Source organism: Gopherus evgoodei, chromosome 22, assembly GCF_007399415.2.
Source record: "Gopherus evgoodei ecotype Sinaloan lineage chromosome 22, rGopEvg1_v1.p, whole genome shotgun sequence".
Classification (NCBI taxonomy): Eukaryota; Metazoa; Chordata; order Testudines; family Testudinidae; genus Gopherus; species Gopherus evgoodei.
In genome coordinates this window covers 6,545,848-6,570,868 of record NC_044343.1, presented here as the reverse complement: position 1 = coordinate 6,570,868, position 25,021 = coordinate 6,545,848, and the positions used below count along the sequence as shown (strand labels likewise).

Here is a 25,021-nt window from a genome sequence, read left to right as displayed (position 1 = left end):
CCCCTCCTCGTCCACCTCCCCCAGCATATGTGAAAACACTTCCCCGCTCTTCCCATGGAAATAGCAGCTCGATGACAAATATTGCCGTTAATATGCAAATATATCTGCCATCATTAACATAAATAGAAAAACTGCATCATGAATAATATCAGGGGGAACTGGAGCAATATCAACTACCGAATAGGATGCTGAGGTATTAATATTCAGCCACTAATATGAATATATAACTGTTTCATAATAGCATTGACTTTAAGGCACTAATTCTTATACAGGAATGGAGGAGCCTCCTAGAGCAGTGAGTTTGTCGGTTCTCGACAGTAAAGGAGGGTGAGGAGAGCGCTGAATATGAGCCCACGAGAAAGGTAAGGTACCCTGCTGCTCTAAGGATGGGTGATGGCCCAGACCTCCCACTGAATGTGAGCTAGGAAACGCTGGGCACCCAGCCTCCAGCTCCTACCTTTCTCTGCAGCTGCAGGTGCCTGCTGGGCCCAATCCTATGAGATTCTGACTGTCCTCAGTTCCCACTGAAGTTGCTGCCAGTGAAGGTTCAGCAATCTGAGGGATGAGCCCTGTTATTATTTGGGGAGGTGAATGACCCAACTTCAGCCATGGGAAGTCCACTCACCTCCCACGCTGATGGCGACCTTATAAGCGAGCGCATCAATAATAACAGAAAAACGAGTAACAGTTAACCTGATACAAGGAAATCAACCCAAACTTTCTATTTGTGTAAAACAGGGAAGGAGGAAGAACCAGAAGCCCTGGAAACAACCACAGTGATAACCTGAACTTTCAAATGTCTTTCCCTGGAAAGAAGCATCGAGAGCAAAACAACATTCCAGCAACGCCTGCATCCTCTCAAAAATGTCAAAGCCAGGGGCATTGGGGGGCGGGGGGGCAGGCTACTCAAATCCTGCATTTAGCAGCAAGTTAATGTCACAAGGATTTGGCTAATACCAGCGCTGCCCCCTCTAATTTCCATATCTGAGTGGCAGATCCCTGGAATCTGCCTTGTGCCTTTAGCCTGACCTCAGCCTACAAACGCAGCCTATATTTAACATGTCGATTGTAATGAAATGTGCGTTTGAGTCGTGCCCCCACCTCATCCACCTCCTCGCTGCGTTTGAAAGGCGGGTTGCTATCAGATGGTAACAGGTTTGTTCAGAGACACCCGCGCGCGCACACACAGACATATGACAGTTTTATTCTGAAATCCTGATTGAAGACAGAAACCCTCCCTGGGCTAAAGTCAGTCATCGCAGCTCCTATTGGCTTCAATGGGAGATGATACCCCTTTTACACTGGAGCTGAATTTGGCCCTTTGGCTGGACAGATACTGGTCTGTTAATAACACTTCCTTTTGTCACCCTTTCCTCTGTTGGGCTTGCAACAATCAGATGTCCCTGGGGGAATGCTGGCACTTGTGGCTATAGGGTGTTTTGCTTTTCAGAGCTACACCCTAAACTCAAAACCAGCTGCATCAGAACCGATCTGGGCTCCCCTTCCCTCCAGTGAAAACCCCCATATCATGACACCACAAATCATTTTAGAGCGTACACAGCCAGGCCGATTGCTGACAGCTTTAAAGGTCTTTACTGTATGTTCTCTGCCATTTAGTTTTAAACCTGTCAAGCAATGGGGCTTCCACAACCCGTGTCAGGTCTTTCAACGAACCAGGTTCTTTGATTTCTCTGCCATCCCCTTAGTGGTGGTGATCGGAGTATTCTAAACTTGGAAACATCTACCCAGGGCCAGGCTTAGGGTGGACGTGGATTCAAGCCACAGACCTGATACTCAGAAAACAACCAGCTTTTAAAACATCAGATTTAAAAATTAATAATAATTACAGCCTAAACATGCTTTCCAAAACTTGTTGGCATTCTAAAGCTTCTAGGATAATCAGAAGCTCAGGATGGCCTTTCATCCACTCTGGATATCACTGTGAAGAATAGATTTGCAGTTTATAATCTTTGTTGTGCAGATTTTAAAACTGCAGCATTATAGCCTGGTAGGAGGTTCAGTACCATAGTCCAGGGACTGCTGGTCTTCCACTTTGGAGACCTGCTTCCACACCTGCTCCAGGCCTTAATTGCAATGAGTTTTTGTGATCTCAGCCTACTCTGTCCTGTACATCTGTCTGCATAAAAAAAACCCAGCCATGCAATTTGTCACCACCGCTTGTCACCAGGCCCAGTAGCAATACAGAGGGTGCTGCAAATCAGGATTGAAGGGACTGGCACAGCTATACAGAGGGTGGGGGGTTAGGAGAGCAGAGGATGCTGCAGGTTAGAACCAAGGGGCATTGGATTATTTATGTGACACAGCTTTCCTTGTTGCCCTCAGTCAGGGTTTAGGGCTGAGGTGGATTGGCAGAACAGGGGGGCAAGGGGAGCCCTGGGGACCTTCTCACACAACCACCGCTTGGCTGTCACTAGCACTATCGTTCCTTCACTCCAATTCCATTCTCACAAATCTGGAAAGAGGAAGTGGAGTGGCAATGCAACTTCTCCATTTACCCTGTTGTAAAAAGATGACTGTGTATATCATTCGTGTACACTGAAATACCATTGTCTGGGAGAGCCCCACACATGAGCAACCAGAAGGCTCTAATCGCAGACATAAGTTTTTACAATAAACACTTTTACTGGCATATATTGAATGTACTCAAACAAAATTCCCATGATATGCATGGTGTTGTACAGTTAATGTCTATAACCATCTATGTATAAAGAGAGTCATTTTTAGCACTATACAAATATCACCTAGCTAGAGAAGATGATTTCAAAGCTATAATGTGGCTGCTATTTTCTATAAGCCTTAAGATTTCAAGGAGTCTTCCACACACCCTCCCCCTTCCCCTTGTTATACTATTATATTCTACAGTAGTGGACCAAAAAAACTACAGCTCACAGAAATGTTACTGCAGCATCTTGGATCAATAATCTTCTGGGGGAGATTGGAATGAGGTTCATCTATGAAACCATCCAATGGTTCACCCTAAATTAACTTGAGTCTAAAGGGGGGAGGGGATAGTCCCCTTCGTTCGGGGAAGATCTTTGGCCAGAATTGGACATGGGAAAAGGAGCCCGATAAATGGGGAAAGGCATCGGGCCCAGAAGGCATGTGAAGAAGTATTAAGGACATCTCACAGATTTCCCCAGACCCAGGCACAACCCCGTTTCTTTGTGGCTCCAATCCTGCCTAGAGCAGAGCGAGAGACAGCCTGGAGGCAAGAGGAGGGTCGAAGCCACCAGGGCCCCTTTGTGAACATTACAAATGTAATTCTGTTCTGAGGATTAAAAGTTCCTGGGCAGCTCCTGTCAAAAGCCTAAATGAATGAAAGGAACCGGCTGGAATCTGCCATCGCCCCAGAAAGGCGAGGAGGTGGGGAGGAGAAGGGGGCTGGGGAAGAGGGGGCTCTAGGAGTTGGGGGGGGGAGAGGGAGACAGGGAGGAGAAGCTGGGGGAGGCTGGAGGAAGGGAGGGGGAGGGGAGATGGCTGGCTGGGGGGTGGCTGGAGGAAAGGAGGATGCTGGGGGGTGGGGGGCAGGCTCACCCTTGTGCATGCCGGTGTAGCGGTCCTTGAGCACGGTGAGCTCGTAGATCTTGCCGAACTGCTCGAAGAGGGGCTTGAGGTCCTTCTCCTCCAGGTTGCGGGGGATCTGCCCCACGAACAGCTTGATGGCATCCAGGTCCTTCATGCTGTCCGGCTGCGCGGGGGGGTCCGAGCTGCTGCTGCTGCTGCTGCTGCTCATGGGGGAGGCTCTGGGCTGCAGGAGCTGCTGCTGCCGCCTCGCCTCGCCCTCGGTGAGTCTGGCCATTCCCCGAGCCCGGCGCAGGATGCGGACGGGGGAGGAAGGAGCTCTCAGCTGGAATGGGCTCAGCCGCCAGCGGCGGCAGCATCAGGACCACAAAGAGCCGCTCCACAGGGACACCTGCCGGGCGCGGGGCGGAGCTGCAGCCTCTAGGAGCCTGGCCCCCGTCCCCGGGGAGGCCGAGCCGGCCTGGGGCTGCGAACCAGGCGGGGACCGTGCCCCAGGGGCTGCCAGCGCTGCTAGCCTGCAGCCCCTGCGGCCAGCGCCTGCTGCAGAGGGAGAGAGGCAGGGACCATGCCCCAGCCAAGCGTGGGAGAGGGGCAAGGCTGCCTGGGAGCACCGGGCTGCCAGCCATGCAACCTATGGGATGGGGATGACTGAAGATCACTGCATCGTTGCTCCCCCCAGAGTGAGAAGCACTGCACCCCCAGGGAGAATAAAACCTACACCCCCTTCCTAGACCAATGCCTCTTAGAACCCAAACACGCCATCCAGTCTCCAAGGTAGGGAACAATACTGAATACTGGGGGGCAGGGGGAAGTCCTGCCCGTCACAAACTGGGGAGAGAAACTCATGGTACAGCAGCAAGGCACAGAGATCCGTAAACCACAGCCCATTCCGTGCCGTTCTGGAGAAAGACGGATGGCTAGCGCCGGGAAAGAGGGCTAGGAAAATCCACGCACCTTGGGCAGAACCAAGGTGCCCCAACCTTACACTGACCGGAGGAAGGACACAATCCAGAACAGGCTGGAGAGCTGCAGAGCCAGTCTAGAATTTTTCAGACTAGAGGAGGAAGATGCAGTCCAGGAAGAGGATAGAGTCTGGACACACACTGGAAAATCAGATAGGCTGGGGACGGCGAAGGGCGGGGGGGTATAATCTAGTACTATGCTGAGAAGGAGCACAGTGGATGTAAAAAGGAGTCCAGAAACCTTTCAGCCTGGAAGGGAAACGCTGTCGGAATCATCTCAGCCTGGCCAGAGAGACAAAATCTAGAACAGCGCCATGACGACTGCATTGAAACCATCCAGGCCTATTCAGACGGGAAAGAGGAACCATGTATTTCGGGGGTGGGCCCAGCCCACAACTCTGCAAAATACTGGAGAACAATTTATAACGCAACACAATTTAGCCTGGATTGAAGCCCCACAAGCCAGACCCATGCAAATGGCAAAAGAGGACCACTTTACGTAACCTAGACACCTGCAGCTTGGGTAAGAGGGACACAGAAAAAGCAGGCAATCTGGCACAAAACAGATTCAGCTGCCTCCCCCTGGACAAGTAGGAAACCTAAAGATTTTTTTTTTTTTTTTGGTCAGTGGAAAGCAAGTGTATGTTGGAAACGGAGAGCTTAATTTTCAGAGGTACCAAGCCCCAGACAGAGCCAGCTGGGAGTCGGGGATGCTCAGCACCAATGAAAAATCAAGCCCGCAGTTCTTAAATTGTGAGGGGAGCTGCTGTGAGTGGCATTTCTAAGGTTCCTAGAACCGTAGTGTCTATGTTCCAGCTGTTGGTGGCACAGCAGGCGCCAGCATCTTCTACAAAATAAAGGTCCAATCACAATTTGCATAGGCGGTGTGAGGTAAGGACAGATGAGAGACATATCTTCCTACCGAATCCCTATCTGAAATCGCATTGTTCATAGCCTCACCCCTCCCCACCGCTACTGTAGCACCATTGTCTGTAGGTGGAGAGGCAATTCAGGCTAGAGGGTTTATTTACCAAGTCCCTTTCCACAGAAGGAAGCAAGTGGTAATACAGTGGAATCACGCCCTGAGACCCAGAGCAGCTTCAATGTGTTATGTTGAGGCGGAAGGGAGCTGGAAGCCACCGTGCTCTGTGCATTCTGGGAGATAGTTTCCCTGGGGATATTCTATTCTCTTTATAAAATTGGTCTGCCCCTGCCAGGCCCTGTCCAGATTGCACTTGATTGGTCAAAGCTGGTAGTGCTAACCATGCTTAGATGCAGTTTCACACAGCAAGATGAGTTCCCCTCACCAACATGAACAGAGATTTTTATATATATATATAACTGTGTTATCAGACTCACATTGCAGACTACCTAAGGGATGTGGATCTACCTTCAGCCGGGCAAATGTATCTGCTAGCCCTAAAATGCGGCCCAGCACACATCCTCAGTCCCCCGGGGACATGGCCCAGTGTGCCTTCCCAGTACCTGTGGATACAGCCCCATTACCACAGCACAGCACCCATGTGCATTGCTTCTGCGGCACAGCGTGGCTCATATCTCCATGCCCATGCGTTCCAACCTGGCATTCTTCCATAGCATTGCTGAAGATAAATGGCTTATCTACCCTAGGGTTGGGAAGGAAGGAGGGAGCCTGATTGTTTTACACACAAATGGAATGATTTGCAGAGGTGCTGAGCTCCCGTTGACTTCAGCAGGGGCTGGAGGTGCTGAAAATATCAGTCCAAAAGGCTTTGCAGAAGGAGTGTGAGGCTGGCACTGAAAAACCCTGCTTTGTGGCTCTGTTTTTGTCACCTTCCAGGATGCTCACCTGAATCCTGCAGATAAACCGAAGCAGCAATTTGAAGAGGGGAGCACATTACCCAACATGTAGCAAATGCAACACATCTTCTCACTAGGAAACGCAGGCCCCCCCCCGTCCCGTGTATGTACACACACACACGCACACCTGCCCACTCAGCCTGAGATACCCTCCCCAAGGGCAGGCAGAATGAAACACTGCCAACACTTTTAAGTCGGATTTAACCCAGAAAGCAACAGGTACAGGCCCCAGCCCGTCGTGGCCTAGCCTCAGGGCTGATTCAGTGCTGCCAAACCTGCACCAGGTAGTGGGTGAAATGCTAATGAGATATTCAGTCCCCAGGAAGACACAGCATGGGCTGAGACCTTGGTGAGGGAACCAGGGTCACCCCTTGTTAGCTCAGCGTTGGCCGGTACACACTGCACATTGCCCTCTCCGCACGCTTAACAGGAAACCATCATCTACTGTTCCCCTAACTCCCAGCACAGACACATGCTGCAGGTCTGAACTTTTTCCTTTCAGCCCTGGCTTTCCCCTGCCACCTGAATCTCCTATCCCCTGGGTTGCCAAGTGTGAGAACCTCTCAGAGCAACGGTGGCGTTTGCAGCTTATATATTATCAAATGGAGCCAGGCAGTACTACCAGACTGAACCTGACCAGTGTCCATGGGCCATCTCTCAGTTACAGAGCAGCAATCCGGGCAGTCTCCATAGAGGCGCTTTGACTTCAGAAGCCAACATCATCCCAAAAATCAGAGTAAAAATGAAAAGCAACACCCTCCCCCCCCACACACATCATCATCCACTTCTCTTCAGTCCTTTGTTGCATAGGCCACCAGAGATCTGTCATCACAAGCCTTGCCACTAATCCAAGCAGTGGTATCCATAGGAAGACTGTAGCCAGTGTCTTTTGGGGTCACTCTGCCCCAAAATGGAAAGATTACAATCATCCCTGACCGCAGAGTAAGACAGGAATGAGAATATTGCTGGTAAATAATAAAAGATAGCAGCTGTCAATTAGTGCCCTGAAACAGTTCACAGAATAAGGTAAAGAATTATATACCAAAACAACAGGATTAAGGAATAAATAATGAAGGATAATAGTTGTGGAATTACTATGAGTATCAGACGGAGACAGGAAATTAGTAGGCATATGCAAAAGAGACAAGGTATGGTTGATTTTCAAATGAGATTGGAAAATCAACAAGACAAGGAGATTCAGAAGACTTGTGTAAGTGCCGGGAGTTGCAGGGGGCAAGTCTCTCATACCAGAGTGGCAAGGTTGCAGAGAGGCACAGAAAAGGAAGATAACACACACATGTGGCTGATGGTGCCCTAGGGAGGAAAGAGCAGATCCCCAAAGGAAAGGCAGCCCTTTAAAAAGTTGTTAAAGGAAAGGAAACCCCACACGGTGAAAGAAATTTCACAGCTAATAGAGGGACATTTGCGGATGATCAAAACCCAAATTTGATCTCAATTTCTTTTCAGCATGTGCTAGCAATGTGAGGGTAGGAAAGCATCCAGTTACTGAGATTTACAGGTGAGTTTAAGCCAAGGGGTCCAGAGGCCCTATCCTGTGCCATTAAAGTCACTGAGGCTTTGGAGATCAGGTTCTAGATTTGTAAGATGCACTTTACATTAAAAAATCCTGCAAACACCCCCCAGATCTTTCAAGATGGCCTGTTTGGCTATCTTCCCTTACCCACCAGTTCCCAAGGAAAGAGGAGGTAGGAAGAAAGTAAGAACTCCTGGCAGAAGACATCCAAGCGGGGTTGTTCATGCAAAACAACTGTATCTATTCCGGATCACAGCTACTGCAGGGAAATTGATCAGGAACTGCCAAGCTGGTAGCTTAGAAAACATCTTTGTGGAGGAGAGAACAGGAAATACGAATACGCTTACATCTTAGCTTATTTACCAAAGGCCTACTGGTTTCAGAGTGGGAGCCGTGTTAGTCTGTATCAGCAAAAAGAACGAGGAATCCTTGTGGCACCTTCGAGACTAACAAATTTATTTGGGCATAAGCTTTCATGGCCCATGAAAGCTTATGCCCAAATAAATTTGTTAGTCCGGAAGGTGCCACAAGCACTCCTCGTTCTTTTTCCAAAGGTCCACTGTTTACCTATTTCAGGTCTCTGTTATTTATCCTGACCAATTTTAAATGGGCTTTTAAATATTTTTTTATCTATGCAACAAACCAAAACCAAGCCCGTTTTAAATCCTGTGAGTTTATAAGCATAAATTGTATTTTTACAGTGGGTGGATTGGAAACAAACATCCATCAGCAACTCTCAGGCATCTTTCTGATCAGAAGCAGCTGTTCCTTGAGGATTTAAAAAAAACAAACCCCAAACCTTGTTATATTATAAACTAAAAGTACTGGGCTGTTCCTTGACTTCACTAATTCACCACTTTTTTAGTGCTCCTTTCAGTTTTGGATTGAGGAAAAAGCCAGCCAAGAAACACCAAAACAACCTCAAATCCATCACACCCCCTCCAAAAAAGATGAAACTTGCATGCTTTCAGAACTGCGAATTTAGGCGCTCTTCAGCATTGCTTTTGCTAACAAAGTTTCGTTTGGGGCCATTTTACTGACTTAAATTTTAAGCCCTACTTATCTGATTTTCCTTATTTCTTCTCTCTGACCACAATAAAATCCCTACAGAAATTACAGGGTGAAAGGATGGTCTTTTGGTCAAGACACATTCTGAAGCAGCAAGCGAGCTGGGTTCTGTTCCTAACTTTGCTGTGTGACACTTGTGCCTTGGTTCGCCTGCTCCAACCCACAGACAACACTGACGCCTGCATTCATATATTCAAAGCGTCTCCCAAATTCTTGCCTCCCACACGTCCTTGTTTGTAAGACAGTCACCCACCACCTCCAACTAGCCTCTTTCTGCACTGCCCCAAACACAGGATCATGCTGGGGCAGGATGCCCCAGGGTCACTAACTTTTGCTGAGCGCTACATCAGCCATCTGAACAGACCAGTGTTAGGGAAGTAGAAAAATGGCTTGAAGTCATCTTTCCCCTACCCCAACCTGGACTCTGACTCTCGTGCTGCACCTTTTCAGAGACACAGCGAAGCATCAGCACGCTGTCCATTTAGACTGTAAGATCCTTAAGGCAGAGAGCTCCGTTTTGTCAAGTACCTAGCACACGGCGGGTGGCATACAACGAAACTTCTGCAAGTGCTGCACCGCCTTCCCCCGCACTGTCCTATTCACCTCCACATCCAAGTCACCTGCCCTGACTACTCTCCAGATTACCCAGACTCACCCCCGTCAGTCATTTTTTTCCCCTAGACTCTCACTTCTCTGCTCTCCTCTGAGCATTCTCTGTTCCCTTCTCATCATTCCCCAGGCAATTTTCCTTTCCTGCTCCTCCTCCTCCTCTGACTGAAGAGTGGTTTATGGCACCATGTATAGTACTAGCAATGGCTGCAGAAGTCAGATTGCAGCGTAAAACATGCTGGCTGTTGAATATGCTGTAAATTGAGTCTGGTACCCAGGTGCCTGCTCTTGATTGCTAGAACAGAAAAGTGTCGAGTGGGGCTAATATCTGGCCAGAGGAAGGATGCTCCAGTAGGCTAGTTTAGGATTTTGGAGAGCCAGGTTCAATTCCCTGCTCTAACAGAGACTTCCGGTGTGTCCTGGGGAAGTCAGTTAGACCCAGGTCAATATCTAGAACAGGAGTCCCCAACACGGTGCCTGCGGGAGCCATGGCGTACTGGCCAGCGGACGAGCATCTGCCGAAATGCTGCTGACAAGCTGCGTCATCCAGAGGCGTTGTTGCCAAAATGCTGCCGATTTTTGGCAGTATTTCAGCGGCGACGCCTCTGGACGATGCTACTTGTGGGCGGCGACGCCTATTGACGTTGCCACTTGTTGGCAGAATTTCGGCAGATGCTCGGCCGCCGCCACAGGCCTCTCTGGCCCATCGAAAAAGGTTGGGGACCACTGACCTAGAACCATGTCTCCCATTGAACTCAACAGAAGTTAGGTGCTTCAGTCCATTTGAGGATCTGACCCTTGTTCCCCATCTGTAAAATATAGTTAGTATTTCACTGGGGGGTTGTAAGGATAAATATATTCAAGAGTGGGAGGTGCTCAGCTACTATGGCAACAAAGGCTAGATAAGTACCTGAAATAGAACGTGAGCACTAGATGCAGAGAGGCTTTGCTTGTCCCCCTGTTGATTAACAGTATTCAAGTTTGTTTAGTCTTAAATAACAGGAATACTCATGCTACCCATTCAGTGTGGGGCCTGGGAAGTTTTACTTTGATTTTCCTCCACCAGAGGAAGGAAGGTTCTCCCTTCTTCGGCTTTTAATTTCCCTCTTTAGTCATTCGTATGCTTATGAAGTAATTACTGCCCCTCTGACAGAACAGATGATCTAGTTGAGGGCCTTCTGTGGCCTGCACTATTTATTATATTCTGCTAAGAGAGGTATCTCATCAATTCTATATAACAAAAGTTAGGGGCTCTTTTAAAAAAAAAAGACAGACTAAATGCCGAGGCAGGGCCACTGCTCAACCACTTATTTTCCCTGTGGAAGGAAATCTGACACCCTAAGAGGACAAAACAGAGAATTAAGTTACCAGCAACAGGGAAGACTACACTTTTTTTTTTTTGTAATGCAAACAAGTTTATTGGGCATATTCCTCCACTACATGCTATTTTCCCTGCTGAAGTGCTACAATCCCCTTCTTCAAGGGGATTGGGGGGGAGAGACAGGAATTGTTCCAAACACAAAAGCTAATGGAAACAGCCAGAATGCTGTATGCAGCGTTTCCAGAGCCTAGATGAGGTGGACGGATGGGAAGGAGGTAGCTGGACTAAATTGCTTACTAAATATTTGGCCAAGTGGAAGATCACAACAGATGTGGAGCAGCTAGACAGCTCTGCATGATAGTCAATAGCCATTTAGTTCAGGAAATGCCAGTTAGAAGTCAGACTCTTATATGCAGCAGATCACTGATGGGATCACTCACTATACAAAGCATTAGGGACAGGCAGGGGCTGAAGACACTAAAGGCTCTTTTAGCAAAACTGAATCTAGGTTCATGCATTTGTTCCACATTATATTTTAAAACCTTAGAGCAATCGCTAGCCCCTTGAGCATTATCACAATCTAAACAAATGAACCTTTCTCCTGGATGGGATCCAATGCAGAACAGCAATTAAAAAAAAAAAAACAGGAAAAATACAGGATTTTAAATAAACAAATCTTAGAATTTCTTGATTGCAGCATCAATATCTGGAATGATCTCCTTCAAGTGGTTCCACTGTTCGGCAGATAGGGCGATCCCTGGAAACAGCAAAGGAGAAGGATTACAGAGACATGCCTGCAGAACCAAACAGAGCAGAATCAGCAAGTTCCACAGCCAATGTGGCTCCATCAGGGCAGTTATAAAAGGGAAATTTATGATCTGAATCAGATCCCAGAACAGAAACTGAGGCAGCCTTTTAAGTAAAGCAGCTCCATGTTAACACGGTAGCAACTATGAAATGTGTGCTTCTGTGGTACTCCCCGAGTACTACAGAAAAACAGAAAGCTTTAATGCTCCCAGGAGATGGCTTCCCCACATTTTACAGATGGGGAAAAGAAGAGGAGGAAACTGCTAAATGGCCCAAGGTCATAGCAAAGCTGTAAACAAACCCTAGGAGCCCTTACTCCCAGTCCCTGTCCAGCAATTAGAGTCCCATCCTTCGTGTTGGCCAAATGAGGAATGCAAACTCCCATCCCAGCAACTGTAATTTCAATTACAAAAACTACCACTAACAACGGTCACTCTGGTGGCTTAAATGTGGAGGAATTGGCTTCTTTTTAGCTCCTTAGGCAGGAGCTAAATAACCACCCACAGAGAGAGAAAGCCAGCTTGATGTAATTTGCCTTTTCCACGGAAAAGAAACATGGTCATGGACATGGCCAGCTTGGTTCCACCTGGATGCTGTCCGCTTGTTTCCTGAGCAAAACCAAAAGTAACATGTCCTGACACTTAGTCACACATTTTATTAAGTTTTAGACAAACATCAGTGGCTAGAGACACTACATCAAAACCGAAGAGACAGCATTCATATGAACATTCCTCTACAGACTCAAGTTCTGAGTAGCAGACGAACAGATCTTCTGTCCTGTATTCCGGGCAAGTTTCCTACGTGTCAAAAAGAGTTTAATCCCCCTTCTGTCTCCCACTCCCCCTAGACTGGCACAGAAAGGTTTCAGGAATCTGTTCCTGCTTTTCATTACAGAATAAGCTGTTTGCTTTAAGTGAGTAATGTACAGTGGTAACTTCTTTGAAGGGAATTAATTTCTGGAGGGTAAGCCATGCTTAGTGTGCGAGTGGCAAATCAAGCTGAAAGAAATTCATCTGCACAGACACAAAATCAATAATGAGAACTGAACGATTCGTGGGAAATTTCGTGTAACTGAATCTCTGCTGAATACCCCAACACATAGGGCAGAAGAGGGGAATGACTTACAGACGTGGCCTGGGAACTTAGAGTCAAGTGAGTCAACTAAGCAAATCACTGTCAGCCGGAAAGTTGTAATGAAAAGGGCCATGAATGAACACTAACTCAGCAGTGGGAGAGAAGTTCTGGAGTGAATGATGCCCCTGTTCCATAACAGCCTTTAAATTACTTTCTGTGCTGTTTTCCTCTTTCCTTTGTGGTGTATAAAAAATTACCCCATCAGATCATGTTATTCCAAGGACCGCATGGCTCTTTAAGAAAGGGTCCCCCAAACTCTATTCCACTGCGGGTCACACTGGGCAACTTGCCAGGAGCCTCAGGCATGCACCTTACGTGGCACGCTGCCGTCATCCTTGCTTTAGTATGGAGGGATAGCCTGGAGGGATTATGAAATTCCAGTTTCTGTTCACATTGAGATGAAATATCATATTTTGGGATTGTGCAGTCCCTGCTGCCTGCACTTCCGTGGTTAAAAGATTAGGGTGAATGCACGGTACACAGTACAACCCCAGAGTTCTAACAGGCTCGCGTGCCAATGTATGCGGCTTCAATATAGATTTCATTTTGTCTATCAACAGCCGGATGCTGGACAGCGGTGTGTGGGTTACAATTTTCTACTTTCCTTTGGCCTGTCTTATTTTACATACTCAATTGCGCCCCCTACCCCCTGCAAAGGTGCTGTTTATAAGAGAAATGGTTGGAGGGGAGAAAAGGGAGCAGGAAGGGTGAACTTTGGTCAAATTAAGGTACTACATTCCTGCAGAGTGGAGCCTTATGCTGGCTAGCAGAATAACCCCATCTTCGATCATGTTCCATTTCCTGCCTTTTATCTGATATTCAGTTTACCGACTGTCCATGTCCTTCCTCAGTTGAAGTCCCCCTTCAGTAAGAGGCAGGGAGCCAAGCTTCACAGACTAAGGTCACTGGGCTGGTTGCTCTTTCATTAATAGCCCACCATGGGGCCGTGCTGCTCACTTCCCAGCATCAGATGGCAGTGGGGATATTGGAGACTTTCAGAAGATGCTGAAGTCAGTCATTTAAGAATAATGTAAAGTTTCCAACTCCTGGACACAACGGCCCTAGACTCATTCATGATTTTAATTGTATTGGAAAAGAGATGACTATGATGCATTACTGCCACCTAGTGGAGATGTCTGGTTACCTTTTCTCCCAGGTTTAGTGTCCCCTTCCTTATCTATGTAGAATTCTCGGATATCCACAAGGACTTTCCCCTTAAAGCAGGACACTCGGACATAGCGCATCTTCCCAATCTGCAACGATATTAAACCACGGTTACAGAGAGGCCTGGATTTGAGTTGAGGAATGCTGCAATCAGCTTTGTATACAGATATTTAGCTACCGTCCATATTACTTCATCTCTTTACTTAAAACTCCATTGGGTCAGCACAGATTGTATTTAACTGGCGAAAGAAAGGCCACACCAATGCAAGAAACCAGGAAAGAATTCTGATTTGGCTAGGAAATTAACGAATAGAAATCTGTGTGTGTATGTGGCAAAGGGATCTGAAGGACGTGACAGAGGTAGATTTGTCTGTAACACCTGATCCGCTCCCCTTCCACCCATACCTGGAACATGCCCTCCTCTTCACTGTCTTGCCCTTGACTTTTTGTTGCCACCTTGGAAGTTTTGGCCTCAGTTTTTGGTCTTTTCTCTGGCTTGGACGGCATCTCTTTTTTCCTTTTCTGTAAAGAAGAAGTCACAATTAGAGAGCTCCCCCCACCCCTTGTGATTAGTCTAGTTCTCAAGCCCATGCGGCTTCTAGATAGTCCAGATGATGGGACTTGCACACATTTTGTGAGATGGGATCTGATGGTAAGTCACTCACAGCCCCTTCAGCCAGACATACTAACTGCACCAATACTAACATGGCACTCTGCTGTTAACTACACTAGCAACCAGCAGTACTTGAGCTAAACCTGTCTGCAACCTCTTAAAACTAGATTGCAGCCAGTAGAGTGGGCCCAACCTATGAATAATTACCTTAAAAACTACACTAAAGGAACGTTCAGGCTGTAAAGTCAAGCCCTGAAAAGTTAGGAAGTGCTAGAAATAAAGTTGTTTGTGTGATCTTCCCTTGCTGCATTATGATACAGCCTTTAGAAGGCCGAAAGCCATTCAGGTCTGGAAAGCAAGGAGGGAAATTACTCTTCCCTTCACCTGCTGTGACTTTTCAAGTAACATTAGAAAACCCCCAAAGCCTCTTCTGCTCTGCATGGATGCAAAAGATTGATCCCTTGGCACTTGTAAGCATAGGGTTGGCCTCAGTGCCAAGGAGCATCCTAACTTGCACAGTGGCATGACCTGGGAAGGACACTTAGTTGCCGACTTTCACCCCAGAGCTCACTCACTGGAATTCAGGTTACTGTTTGCATGACCTCAGAGGATTAACTGAAGTACCTAGAACACTGCTACTTGTTTCCCCACCGGAGGGACGTACGTAGGAGGGGAATGCCTGATGCGCGGGAGCAAAGTCAGTCTCATTCCCCCACTACTGCAAACCGATACCTTTTCATTCTCAGCATCAGATCCACTGTCTGAAGTGGTTGTTTCCACAAGCTCCTTGGACTTGGGCATTCTGGAAGACAAACACCAAAGAAGCAGGCTGAACCCTTCACCTTCAACCCCACGCTCAACATTTACAGCAAAATAACCCCCTCCTCACGCTACAGAGTTTTAGCTGCTGGCACGGGTAGCTTCTGCCTCCCTCTGACGGCAGAGTCACTAGGCTTAACTTCATGTGGAGGAAATGACAGAGTCATAACAATGGGATCCCTGCTCCAGTTCGTCATCTCAATGGGCAATTCAGTCTTCAGCAGTTGTCTCGGAACGACGATTAAATCAGATGCCCTGTTCTAAAGCCACATAACGTGGAAGCTGGGCAAGGAAAAGAGGGATAAGAAATGAGAACACTCCTTAGAGCTCCCCAACATTTCACCATCTCTCAAATCTTTCTAAGGTGCCCATCAGCGCAACAGTCACCACCTCTGAGACGCAGAGTAAGAACTCTGCAGTTATCACAGCGGGCAAGGAACAGTTCAAGGGATTTTTGCCCAGGCTCCTTACCACAAGAAAGATTGAACTAAGCTAGCTGGGGTGAAAGAAACTTTAGTGGCTCTGTGCTAAAGGACACCCATTACAGAACTAGATAGAAGGAAGTGGAGAAAGGAGGGAAAATGAGGGAGGAGGATTGGAAAACTCCACATGCTGTGGCCAAGCCAAGGGGAACTGGCAGTCTGAGATCCACATGCCCAAATCAGATCCAATGAGCAGGGTGGTTTCATGGGGAGAGGGGGGATTAAAGCAGGTCCCCAAAGCTGCTCTTTGAGGGGGGTGGACACTGTCTCTGAAGCTGTGAGCAGCAGTGACGAGACGGTCGCTGCAGCGTAGAAGGTGGATGGGACGAGCGTGGGAGCGCCCCCAGAAAGGAGAGGGGCAGCAGGAGGAGAAGGTGGGGATTGAAACTCTGCTGCCCTTGAGCAAGCCTTGCCCATCTTCCCAAAGGGAGAGAGAGCAGCACGGAAGGACAAGGCTGGGATCCAAAAAGGCCGGGGTCCCCAGAAGGGACCATGCCAGCACTGGGAGGGGGTCCCTGTATGAGGAGCAGGGTACACAGCCCCTTCCTACACCAATGCCTGGGGCTGTTGAGGGGGGTCAGAGGCAGGAGGGCCAGGAGAGGATTGTTGGGGGGTCTGGGGGAGATAGGGCCTGTTGAAGGGAGGTGCAAGGCAGGAGGGCCAGGGGAGGGGGGCTGAGGGCTGTTGGGGGTGTCAGAGGCAGGAGGGCAGGGAGGGGGGCTGTTGGGGGGGTCAGAGGCAGGAGGGGGCAGTTGGGAGGTCTGGGGGCTGTTGGGGGGGTCAGAGGCAGAACAGGGAAGAGGGCTGTTGAGGGGGTCAGAGACAGGAGGACAGGGAGAGAGGCTGGGGGAGACAGGGGCTGGAACCATTGAGGGGACAATGTAGGAGGGCTGGGAGGGCTGTTGGGGGGGGTCAGAGGCAGGAGGGGGCGGTTGGGGGGTCTGTTGGGGGAGTCAGAAGCAGGAGAACAGGGAGGGGCTGTTGGGGGCGAGGCAGGAGGGCTGGGGGGCTGCTGGGGGTACAAGACAGGAGGGCGGGGCAGGGAGACTGTTGGGGGCATTGGGGGATCAGGGGCAGGAGGGGGCTGTTGGGGGGTCAGAAGCAGAAGGGCTGGGGGAGCTATTGGGGGGCTCAGAGGCAGGAGGGGGCTGTTGGGGGGTCTGGGAGCTGTTGGGGGGGTCAGAAGCAAGAGGGCTGGGGGGGCTGTTGGGGGGTCAGAGGCAGGAGGGATGGGGGGCTGTCAGGGGTCTGGGGGCCATTGGGGGGGTCAGAAGCAGGAGGGCTGGGGGGGCTGTTAGGGGGGTCAGGGGCAGGAGAACAGGGAGGGGGCTGTTGGGGGCCGTTGAGGGGGTCAGAAGCAGGAGGGCTGGGAGGGCCGTTGGGGGGTGTCAGGGGCAGGAGGGCTGGGAGGGGGGTTGTTGGGGGTCTGGATGGAACCATTGGGGGGTCAGAAGCAGGAGGGCTGGGGGGGCTGAGGGGGAGATGGGGGCCGCTGGGGGGGTCAGGGGCAGGGGGGCTGTTGGGGGGTCAGGGGCAGGGGGGCTGAGGGGGGTCTGGGGGCCGCTGGGGGGGATCAGGGGCAGGGGGGCTGTTGGGGGGCTGGGGCAGGAGGGCTGGGAGGGGGGTTGTTGGGGGTCTGGATGGAACCATTGGGGGGTCAGAAGCAGGAGGGCTGGGGGGGCAGGTCAGAGGCAGGGACCGAGGCCGTTGGGGGGCGAGGCAGGAGCCCCCCCCCGTACCTGGCGGGGAACAGCGCGACCGGGACCCTCCGACTCCGAGCCCTGGGCCCCGCCCACTGCGCCCGCGACTCCCCCCTAGCGCCGGCTCCTGCCAATCACCGCGCCCCGCCAGCCAATCGTTGGGTCCGATCCACCCAAACAGTCCCGCCCACCACCGAGCCAATCGCTCAGGTCCCCTCCCCCCGCTCTCCTCCTTGGCTGGGCAGGGAGGGGGCGTGGGCTGGCAGAGGGAGGGGACGCTCGGACTCCTGGGTTCCCCCCCTTCCCTTGGGGGGGGGGCACCTGCCCAGAGCAGCGGAACCAGGACGCCTGGGTTCCATTTCCAGCTTGGGAGCAGCATCCTGGGGACCAGAGCATCCCTGGGATCCATTTCTCCTTCCAGCAGAGCAGCAGAATCAGGGGGATTAGAAACCAGAGCTCCTGGCCGGTGTAACTGGAGGGCACGGCTGCCTCTGGTGTGAAACTCCTGGATAGCCTGCAGCCACTGGGTCAGCACAGTCCTTCCGCCGTGGGAGTAGGGCCCTACCAAATTCAGGGTCCATTCTCGTAAATTTCATTTCAGCTACTTACATCTGAAATTTTAGGGTGTTGTAATTGTAGGGGTCCTGATCCGAAAAGGAGTTGCGGGAGGGTCACAAGGTTATTGATGAGGCTGTTGTGGTCCTGCTACCCGTACTTCTGCGCGGCGCTGCCGTCAGAGCTGGGCAGATGGAGAGCCGCGGCTGCTGGCCCGGAGCTCAGCGCTGAAGGCAGAGCCACCGCCAGCAGCAGTGCAGAAGCAAGGGTGGCAGTACTGCAACCCCCCTAAAATAACTTTTGTGACCCTCCTGCAACTCCCTTTTGGGTCAGGCCCCCCAGTTAGAGAAAAGCTGGTGTTCTCTGTGAAATCTGTCTAATACAGGGTAAAAGCGCACAAAAGACCAGATTTCACGATCTGTGATGCGTTTTTCATGGCCACGAATTTGGTAGGGCCCTAATGATAAATAAATCCAGTAGGTAAAGCTGTAGGGTGAGGCTTTCAAAACCAAGGGCCTCCACTCCACATGGACATCCAAGCTCCCACGGTATCTTTCATGAGGAAGAGCTTGTCAACACGGAGTGTTATTCCAGAATAGCTGTTCCTGATTAACTCCCTGCATGGACGCCTTTATTCTGGAATAAGAATGTTATATGACAAATTAGCTTTGTGGATTTGGAATAAGGTGCTCCTTCCTTTTCACACCCTATTTTAACCCAAATTAATTTCCTTGTGTAGACAAGCATCTGTAATCCTCACCCTAATTTGTACAGTGTTTGTCCATGTGACAGCTGGCTGCCACCCCAGAAGGGGTTGCATTTCAGGAACCCTGGATGTAAACAGCAGACAGCTATTTGGTATTGCAGGGTTGCAGTGGCGGTTCCAGGATATTAGACAAGGTGGGTGAGGTAGTATCTTTCATTGGACCAACCTCTATTGGTGAAAGAGATGGGCTTTCAAGTTTGTAAACTCAAAAGCTTGCCTCTTTCACCAACAGAACTTGGTCCAATAAAAGATATTTCACCCACCTTCTTTCTCAAATATTTGATATATGAGACACTATAGCAATGGAAGATGTTACAACATCCCAGTTGACCAAAGTCTATGACCACCGGGGAGGTTATATATTTAAGACTTATACAAAAATATTTGGCTTGACAAAGTTTGCTCCGAAAGTTCTACACTAAAGATTTTTGGCTCGTGTTCAGTACCAATGTTAAAATCAAGTAGGTGCACCCCTCCACACACAAGCTCTGCAAGGTTGTTATTTTAGTTACCAACCTAGAAGTTGCTCGTGCCAAATCACTGGCCAGGTGGCCTGGACACGAGGATGGAGCCAGGCCTTGTCAGATGCCTTGTCAACTACCTGAAAGGGGGTTCCAAAGAGGACAGATCTAGACTGTTCTCAGTGGTAGCAGATGACAGAACAAGGAGCAATAGTCTCAAGTTGCAGTGGGGGAGGTCTAGGTTGGATATTAGGAAAAGCTTTTCCACTATGAGGGGGGTGAAGCACTGGAATGGGTTCCCTAGGGAGGTGGTGGAATTTCCATCCTTAGAGGTTTTTAAGGCCCAGCTTGACAAAGCCTTGGCTGGGATGATTTAGTTGGGGATTGGTCCTGCTTTGAGCAGGAGGTTGGACTAATTGACCTCCTGAGGTCCCTTCCAACCCTGATATTCTATGATTCTATTATTCCTGTTTTACAAAGGGGGAAACTGAGGCATTCATACACTTACATGACTTGCCCAAAACTAGAGAATGAGAAAGTGGCAGAACTGGAAACACAACTCAGGAGTTCCTAACCCAACAGACCGGGCATCATCAGGACAATTAAGACACTTTTGCTCAGTCTTTCTATGCAAAACCAGTGCCCACTAACCCCCAGTAAACCAGTTTATACTGATCTTTAGCACATGGCGCACAGCTCATCTTACTGGAGTGGTACATTGCTGGCAGGGGTGTGTTTGTGTGTGTGTCTCCTTACAGCGGAAGCCCAGGGAGGGCCATGCTGTAAAATGGTTTTTGTATTGGGTACCCAGATGCATGACCAATGGACCTTAGAGGGAAGGAGAATTAACAACAAGGACTGCACTGTTTCCACTCCAGCTGCACGGTCTCAGTTTCTTCAAATGAAAAAGTAAAATGATGGCTAAAGACATCTAGCACTCCTATAGTACCCGAAACACACATGCTCACTAAAGTCAATAGAAAGACTCACGTTGACGTCAATGGACTTTGGATCCAGCCTTCAATGACCATCAGAAGCCTTGTTATTGTCATATAAACTCAGGGGCTTGCTACTAGAGCAGAGTTAAAGACCTCGGCGTCCGTGCCCTCAGCTCATATACTCACTACAGCAGCAGAAACTGAAAGTTGCAGCTGCTCCTCTGTGTAGCCTTCTGCCAAAAAGTGTCATATGCTGAGTGCGCTGGTCTGCCATGAATTTTGGTTACAGCTACCTCCTCTTCTTTGGTTGTTTCACCATACCAGACATTGCCATAGGCAGTAAACAGACATGTCTATTGATAATGATTTTATTTTTCTTTTCCAGAACATTTTCTCTCCATAATGCACATGTCCCCTAACTAATTAAATGCATTGAGTGATTCCAGAAAGAGACACAAAACAGTCAACAAGTTTCTGTAAATTAAAAAAAATCTCTGACAGTGAAAATAAAAATTCATCATTGTACCTATGTGTATCGTACTCCTTCCTCCAATGGAGACTGGCCAGAACTGAGTGGTACCTGCCAACCACCAACAGAAGTGGCACGAGTCTAGAACCGTTATCATGAAAATGAGCACACACAAAAAATGCAGGATTAGTGTTACTGAGGAACAGCTCTGTTGCCTAGTAGTTGTAGCACAGGAAGAGTCTGATGAACTAGAGAGAGTGCTCTGCACTTGCAGAGAAGCAGGCCAGTGGCCTAGTGCAGGGGTTCTCAAACTGGGGGGGTCAGGACCCTGCAGGGGGTCATGAGCTGTCAACCTCCACCTCAAACCCTGCTTTGCCTCCAGCATTTATAATTGTGTTAAATATATAAAAAGTGTTCTTAATTTATAGGGGGGGGTCACACTCAGAGTTTTGCTATGTGAAAGGGGTCACCAGTATAAAAAAGTTTGAGAGCCACTGTCCTAGTGCCTTTTTCATTTATGCACAAAGAAATCCAGATTTGGTTTTGCAGGTTATTGGGGGCTAAGAATGTCAGTGAGAGTCTAATCATGCCTCACCAGGAAAAGAGCAGTGCCTCCCGTGACTCACTCACAGTGGCTCTAGGACAGCTAAGGTGAGGAGGTGGAAGGTTATGTTGGTTACTCCTGAACTGGCAAAATGGTAGATATAGATCAAGTGTTAATAGATGCAGGATGTTAGAAAAAAAAAATTGGGGTTGCTTTGGGTTTTCACAAGCATAGAGAGAGACATTTAACATATGGAAAGATACCTATCTCATAGAGCTGGAAGGGTCCCTGAAAGGTCAGCAAGTCCAGCCCCCTGCCTTCACTAGCAGGACCAAGTACTGATTTTGCCCAGATCCCTAAGTGGCCCCCTCAAGCATGGAACTCACAACCCTGTGTTTAGCAGGCCAAGGCTCAAACCACCAAGCTATCCCTCCCCTTGTGAAAGAGTCAATTACTGAATTATATGGGGCAGACAACATGCACTTTGGTTGGATGCTGGAAGACCCACGTCCAGCAGGTGGCTGAAGGCCTTACTTTTAAAAGCAACCAGCAAAGCCCCAACAGAAAGTTAAGTACTGAAAATATATTGTCACTAGCCCCAGGACTCAGACAGAATGGCATTAAGATTTAACTAGCCCCTTTAAGCATTCTTTTTGGTCTTTCAGACAATGTGCTGGATCTGCTAGATGGAAGAAGTCTTTATGCAATTGCCCAGTAGTTAGATTATCCCAGATGAATTAGTTCTGGAGGCTTCATTTAGGAAGCCAGTGAATTGCACAAAGCCTAAAAAGAATTACAGTAATGAGTCCAGTAAGTTGAGGCAACCATCAAGCCTTTAATTTAGAACCTCATTATTACATGCTCAAAATATAAATTCAGCTGAAATTATCCATTCTTCATCAGAGCACAGATGAGACCATTTTGGAATTTATAAGCAAAATTTATTCAGATGCTTTTGTGTTATGGGTAGCTGAAAAAAACCATGCACTGCTCCTTTTAAGCCAATTTGTTGTAGTGCATGTCATGGGTTTTCTGTTTGTTTTTTGTTGGTGGTTTGTATGGGTTGTTTTGCTCCCCCCCCCAAAGTAGCAGAAATCTACAATTTAAAATTTTCATATTAGCTCATCCTCAATGAGTAGAACCCCCTTTCACTATGCACCTAAATATAACCAAGCTCGGTGTTTGAAAAGTCATTTTTGCACTTGAGTATTAAGTTTGGTAACACCAGAAGGTACAAGCATAGGACTACGTACTGGACGTAGCGTGTATATGGCAGGTTTTCAAGTTATCCAGCTTTTCAACACAGTAAACTCTCTTGCCTGGCCAAATTCTGCAGTCCTTAAATCAAGCAAAACTCTCACTGAATTCAAGGGGGAGTTTGCTTAAGGGATTACTTAAAATCTTAATAAGCAGCAAAGAGTCCTGTGGCATCTTATAGACTAACAGACATTTTGAAGCATGAGCTTTCGTGGGTGAATCTTAATGCATTACTGTCTGAGTTTCAATTCCAGACTGCAAAATTTGGCCCATTATATATAAAACTTTCCCTACTGCAACTATTATGCACCAGGCTCCACAGGACAGAGCAATAGCTGCAGTGATTACCAGAGTTTCTTCCCTTCTTGCAGAGATTATAAACTCAAAAACCAGCATGGAGATTGTTTTTTGCCAGTAATCGCTATTGCTCAAGGAGTCTATCCTCCTCCAACCTAGTGGCTCTGGATGGATTTTCTTGTGTGCAAAATTGGGAAGTTAAAATGAAAAAAATTCTCAAAATGTAGTAACTTGCTCTAGGGCAGCCTGTGTACATGTATACAGCCTCCCCAGCAGTCTGCATGTGGAGAGACTGGAAAATAGTTGCAATAGACAGAGCCTGTTTGGAGAGCGTAAGTATTTCTACAGTGTGCTGAGTTTCCTAACTCCAGGACAGCAGGGAGAGTTGAGAAGGATGCTAGCAGCATTATCCCATAGATGCATTTTAGCTAAGGCATAATCTTATCCCACCTGCATGAACTTGGGAACCATTTTAATTATTTCTTCTGCCAGTCAAAGCAAAATCCTTACAAATCAAAGACAGGGCACATGGCTAGGCTGAGGATGAGCTATAGCCCATGTCCTGAAGAAATACCTGAGGTCACAATGGTCCCTTCTGGCCTTAAGTATCAGAGGGTAGCCGTGTTAGTCTGGATCTGTAAAAGCAGCAAAGAATCCTGTGGCACCTTATAGACTAACAGACGTTTTGGAGCATGAGCTTTCGTGGGTGAATACCCACTTCCTCAGATGCATGTTCCTCACATGCATCTGAGGAAGTGGGTATTCACCCACGAAAGCTCATGCTCCAAAACGTCTGTTAGTCTATAAGGTGCCACAGGATTCTTTGCTCCTTCTGGCCTTGGAATCTATTACGTTAAAACAAACTGTGTCTGGATTTCTCCCTGTATGGTATTTTATGGTTGGGAGGATTAAGCAGATACTGTGAAATTGACCCTGCATCATCACTTTTTGTTATTACAAAACAACCCAAAGGACAGCACCAGGATTGGTTGCAAGTTTCCAAATTGACTTTGCAAGGGGAACCCAGCACAACTGATAACCCCCAGCACTAGAGTGTTCTAATTTCAGGGACCTGCAATAATGGGATTAGAACACAAGACTGCATTCACACACTGATAGATTCCACGGCCAGAAAGGACCACCGCGATCATCTAATCTGACCTTCTGTATACAGGCCACAGAACATCCCCAAAATAATTCCTCAAGCAGATCTCTAGACAAACATCCCATCTGGATTTTAAAATGGTCAGTCATGGGAAATCCACCATGATCCTTGGTAAACAGTTTCAGGGGTTCATTACTCTCTCTGTTAAATGTTTACACCTGATTTAAATAGATCAAAAAGTGGCAGCCTCCTTCTGCTTCAGGTGTGAGGAGGATGTAATTCTGCTCTCTCACAGCTGTGAATATATGAATGCTTTGCTATCAGCAGGAATACTTTGATCAGCAATGCAATACACCAGCTGCAGTAATTACCATGAGCTGAACGTACTTTCTGTAGTGACAGGATAGGGCTAGGCACACCTAAATGAGATAACAGGGTAAACTGCTTTCACTCTGGAGAGAAAAGGTCATTGTTCCACCAATGCCCCTGAATATGCACTGTAACCATGCAGCCCTACCCTCCTCAGTTTAAAGTAACTGCGGCTATATTCTTTCACATTATCAGGAACTTCTGATATTGATTTCCCACCATGCAAGGAGCTGTAATCAATTGTTCTAGCTGGCGGAGATGTTTGTTACTCTCAGCCTTTAGCAGAGGCGGGAGGGCTGAGTGCTACTGAACCAAACTGTAAACCCTGTGTAAGATGGAAACCACCTCAAGCTGCCGCACCCCCGGCACCCCTAATTCCAGCACCTATGAGCTTCAGTCCCTTCTTGTCTTGAAGATGCCAGAATGGGCTTTTCATTGCATATCGGAGCACGCTGGCTTTGTTCACTTCTGCTCACTATTCGTAAATATTACTTACATTAACATGAATTGAAGCAGGACTGCTACTGACTTATTTCCTATTAGCTGTTCTCAATGGAGTAACGGTGTCCCAGCAAGCCTGATTCAGTAATGAGCTGGGATGGGGAAAGGAGACATTCCTTGGGGGTATAGAGCACTAGCAAAAGTGCAACACAGTGTGAAAGCAG

General features: G+C 48.3%; 2 protein-coding genes across 3 annotated transcripts in view; both read right to left on the bottom strand.

Annotated features, from left to right (window-relative positions):
• The window catches only part of CELF5 (CUGBP Elav-like family member 5), a 57,037-nt gene extending 53,185 nt beyond the window's left edge, over nt 1-3,852 (bottom strand). For both annotated transcript variants that reach the window (XM_030540474.1, XM_030540475.1), the window contains exon 1: nt 3,556-3,852. In XM_030540474.1, coding sequence (XP_030396334.1) covers nt 3,556-3,820 — 265 coding nt within the window. In that variant the 5' untranslated portion in view covers nt 3,821-3,852. The remainder of the gene's footprint in view (nt 1-3,555) is intronic.
• Nucleotides 3,853-10,955: 7,103 nt separating this feature from the next.
• LOC115638584 (activated RNA polymerase II transcriptional coactivator p15-like) lies at nt 10,956-17,697 on the bottom strand. The gene is made up of 5 exons (XM_030540342.1): nt 17,635-17,697; nt 15,327-15,396; nt 14,387-14,503; nt 13,962-14,070; nt 10,956-11,633 (listed from the first exon to the last, which is right to left on the bottom strand). Exons 2-5 carry the CDS (start codon nt 15,393-15,395, stop codon nt 11,554-11,556), a joined length of 375 nt encoding a protein of 124 aa, XP_030396202.1. The 5' UTR covers nt 15,396; nt 17,635-17,697; the 3' UTR covers nt 10,956-11,553.
• Nucleotides 17,698-25,021: the final 7,324 nt, after the last annotated feature.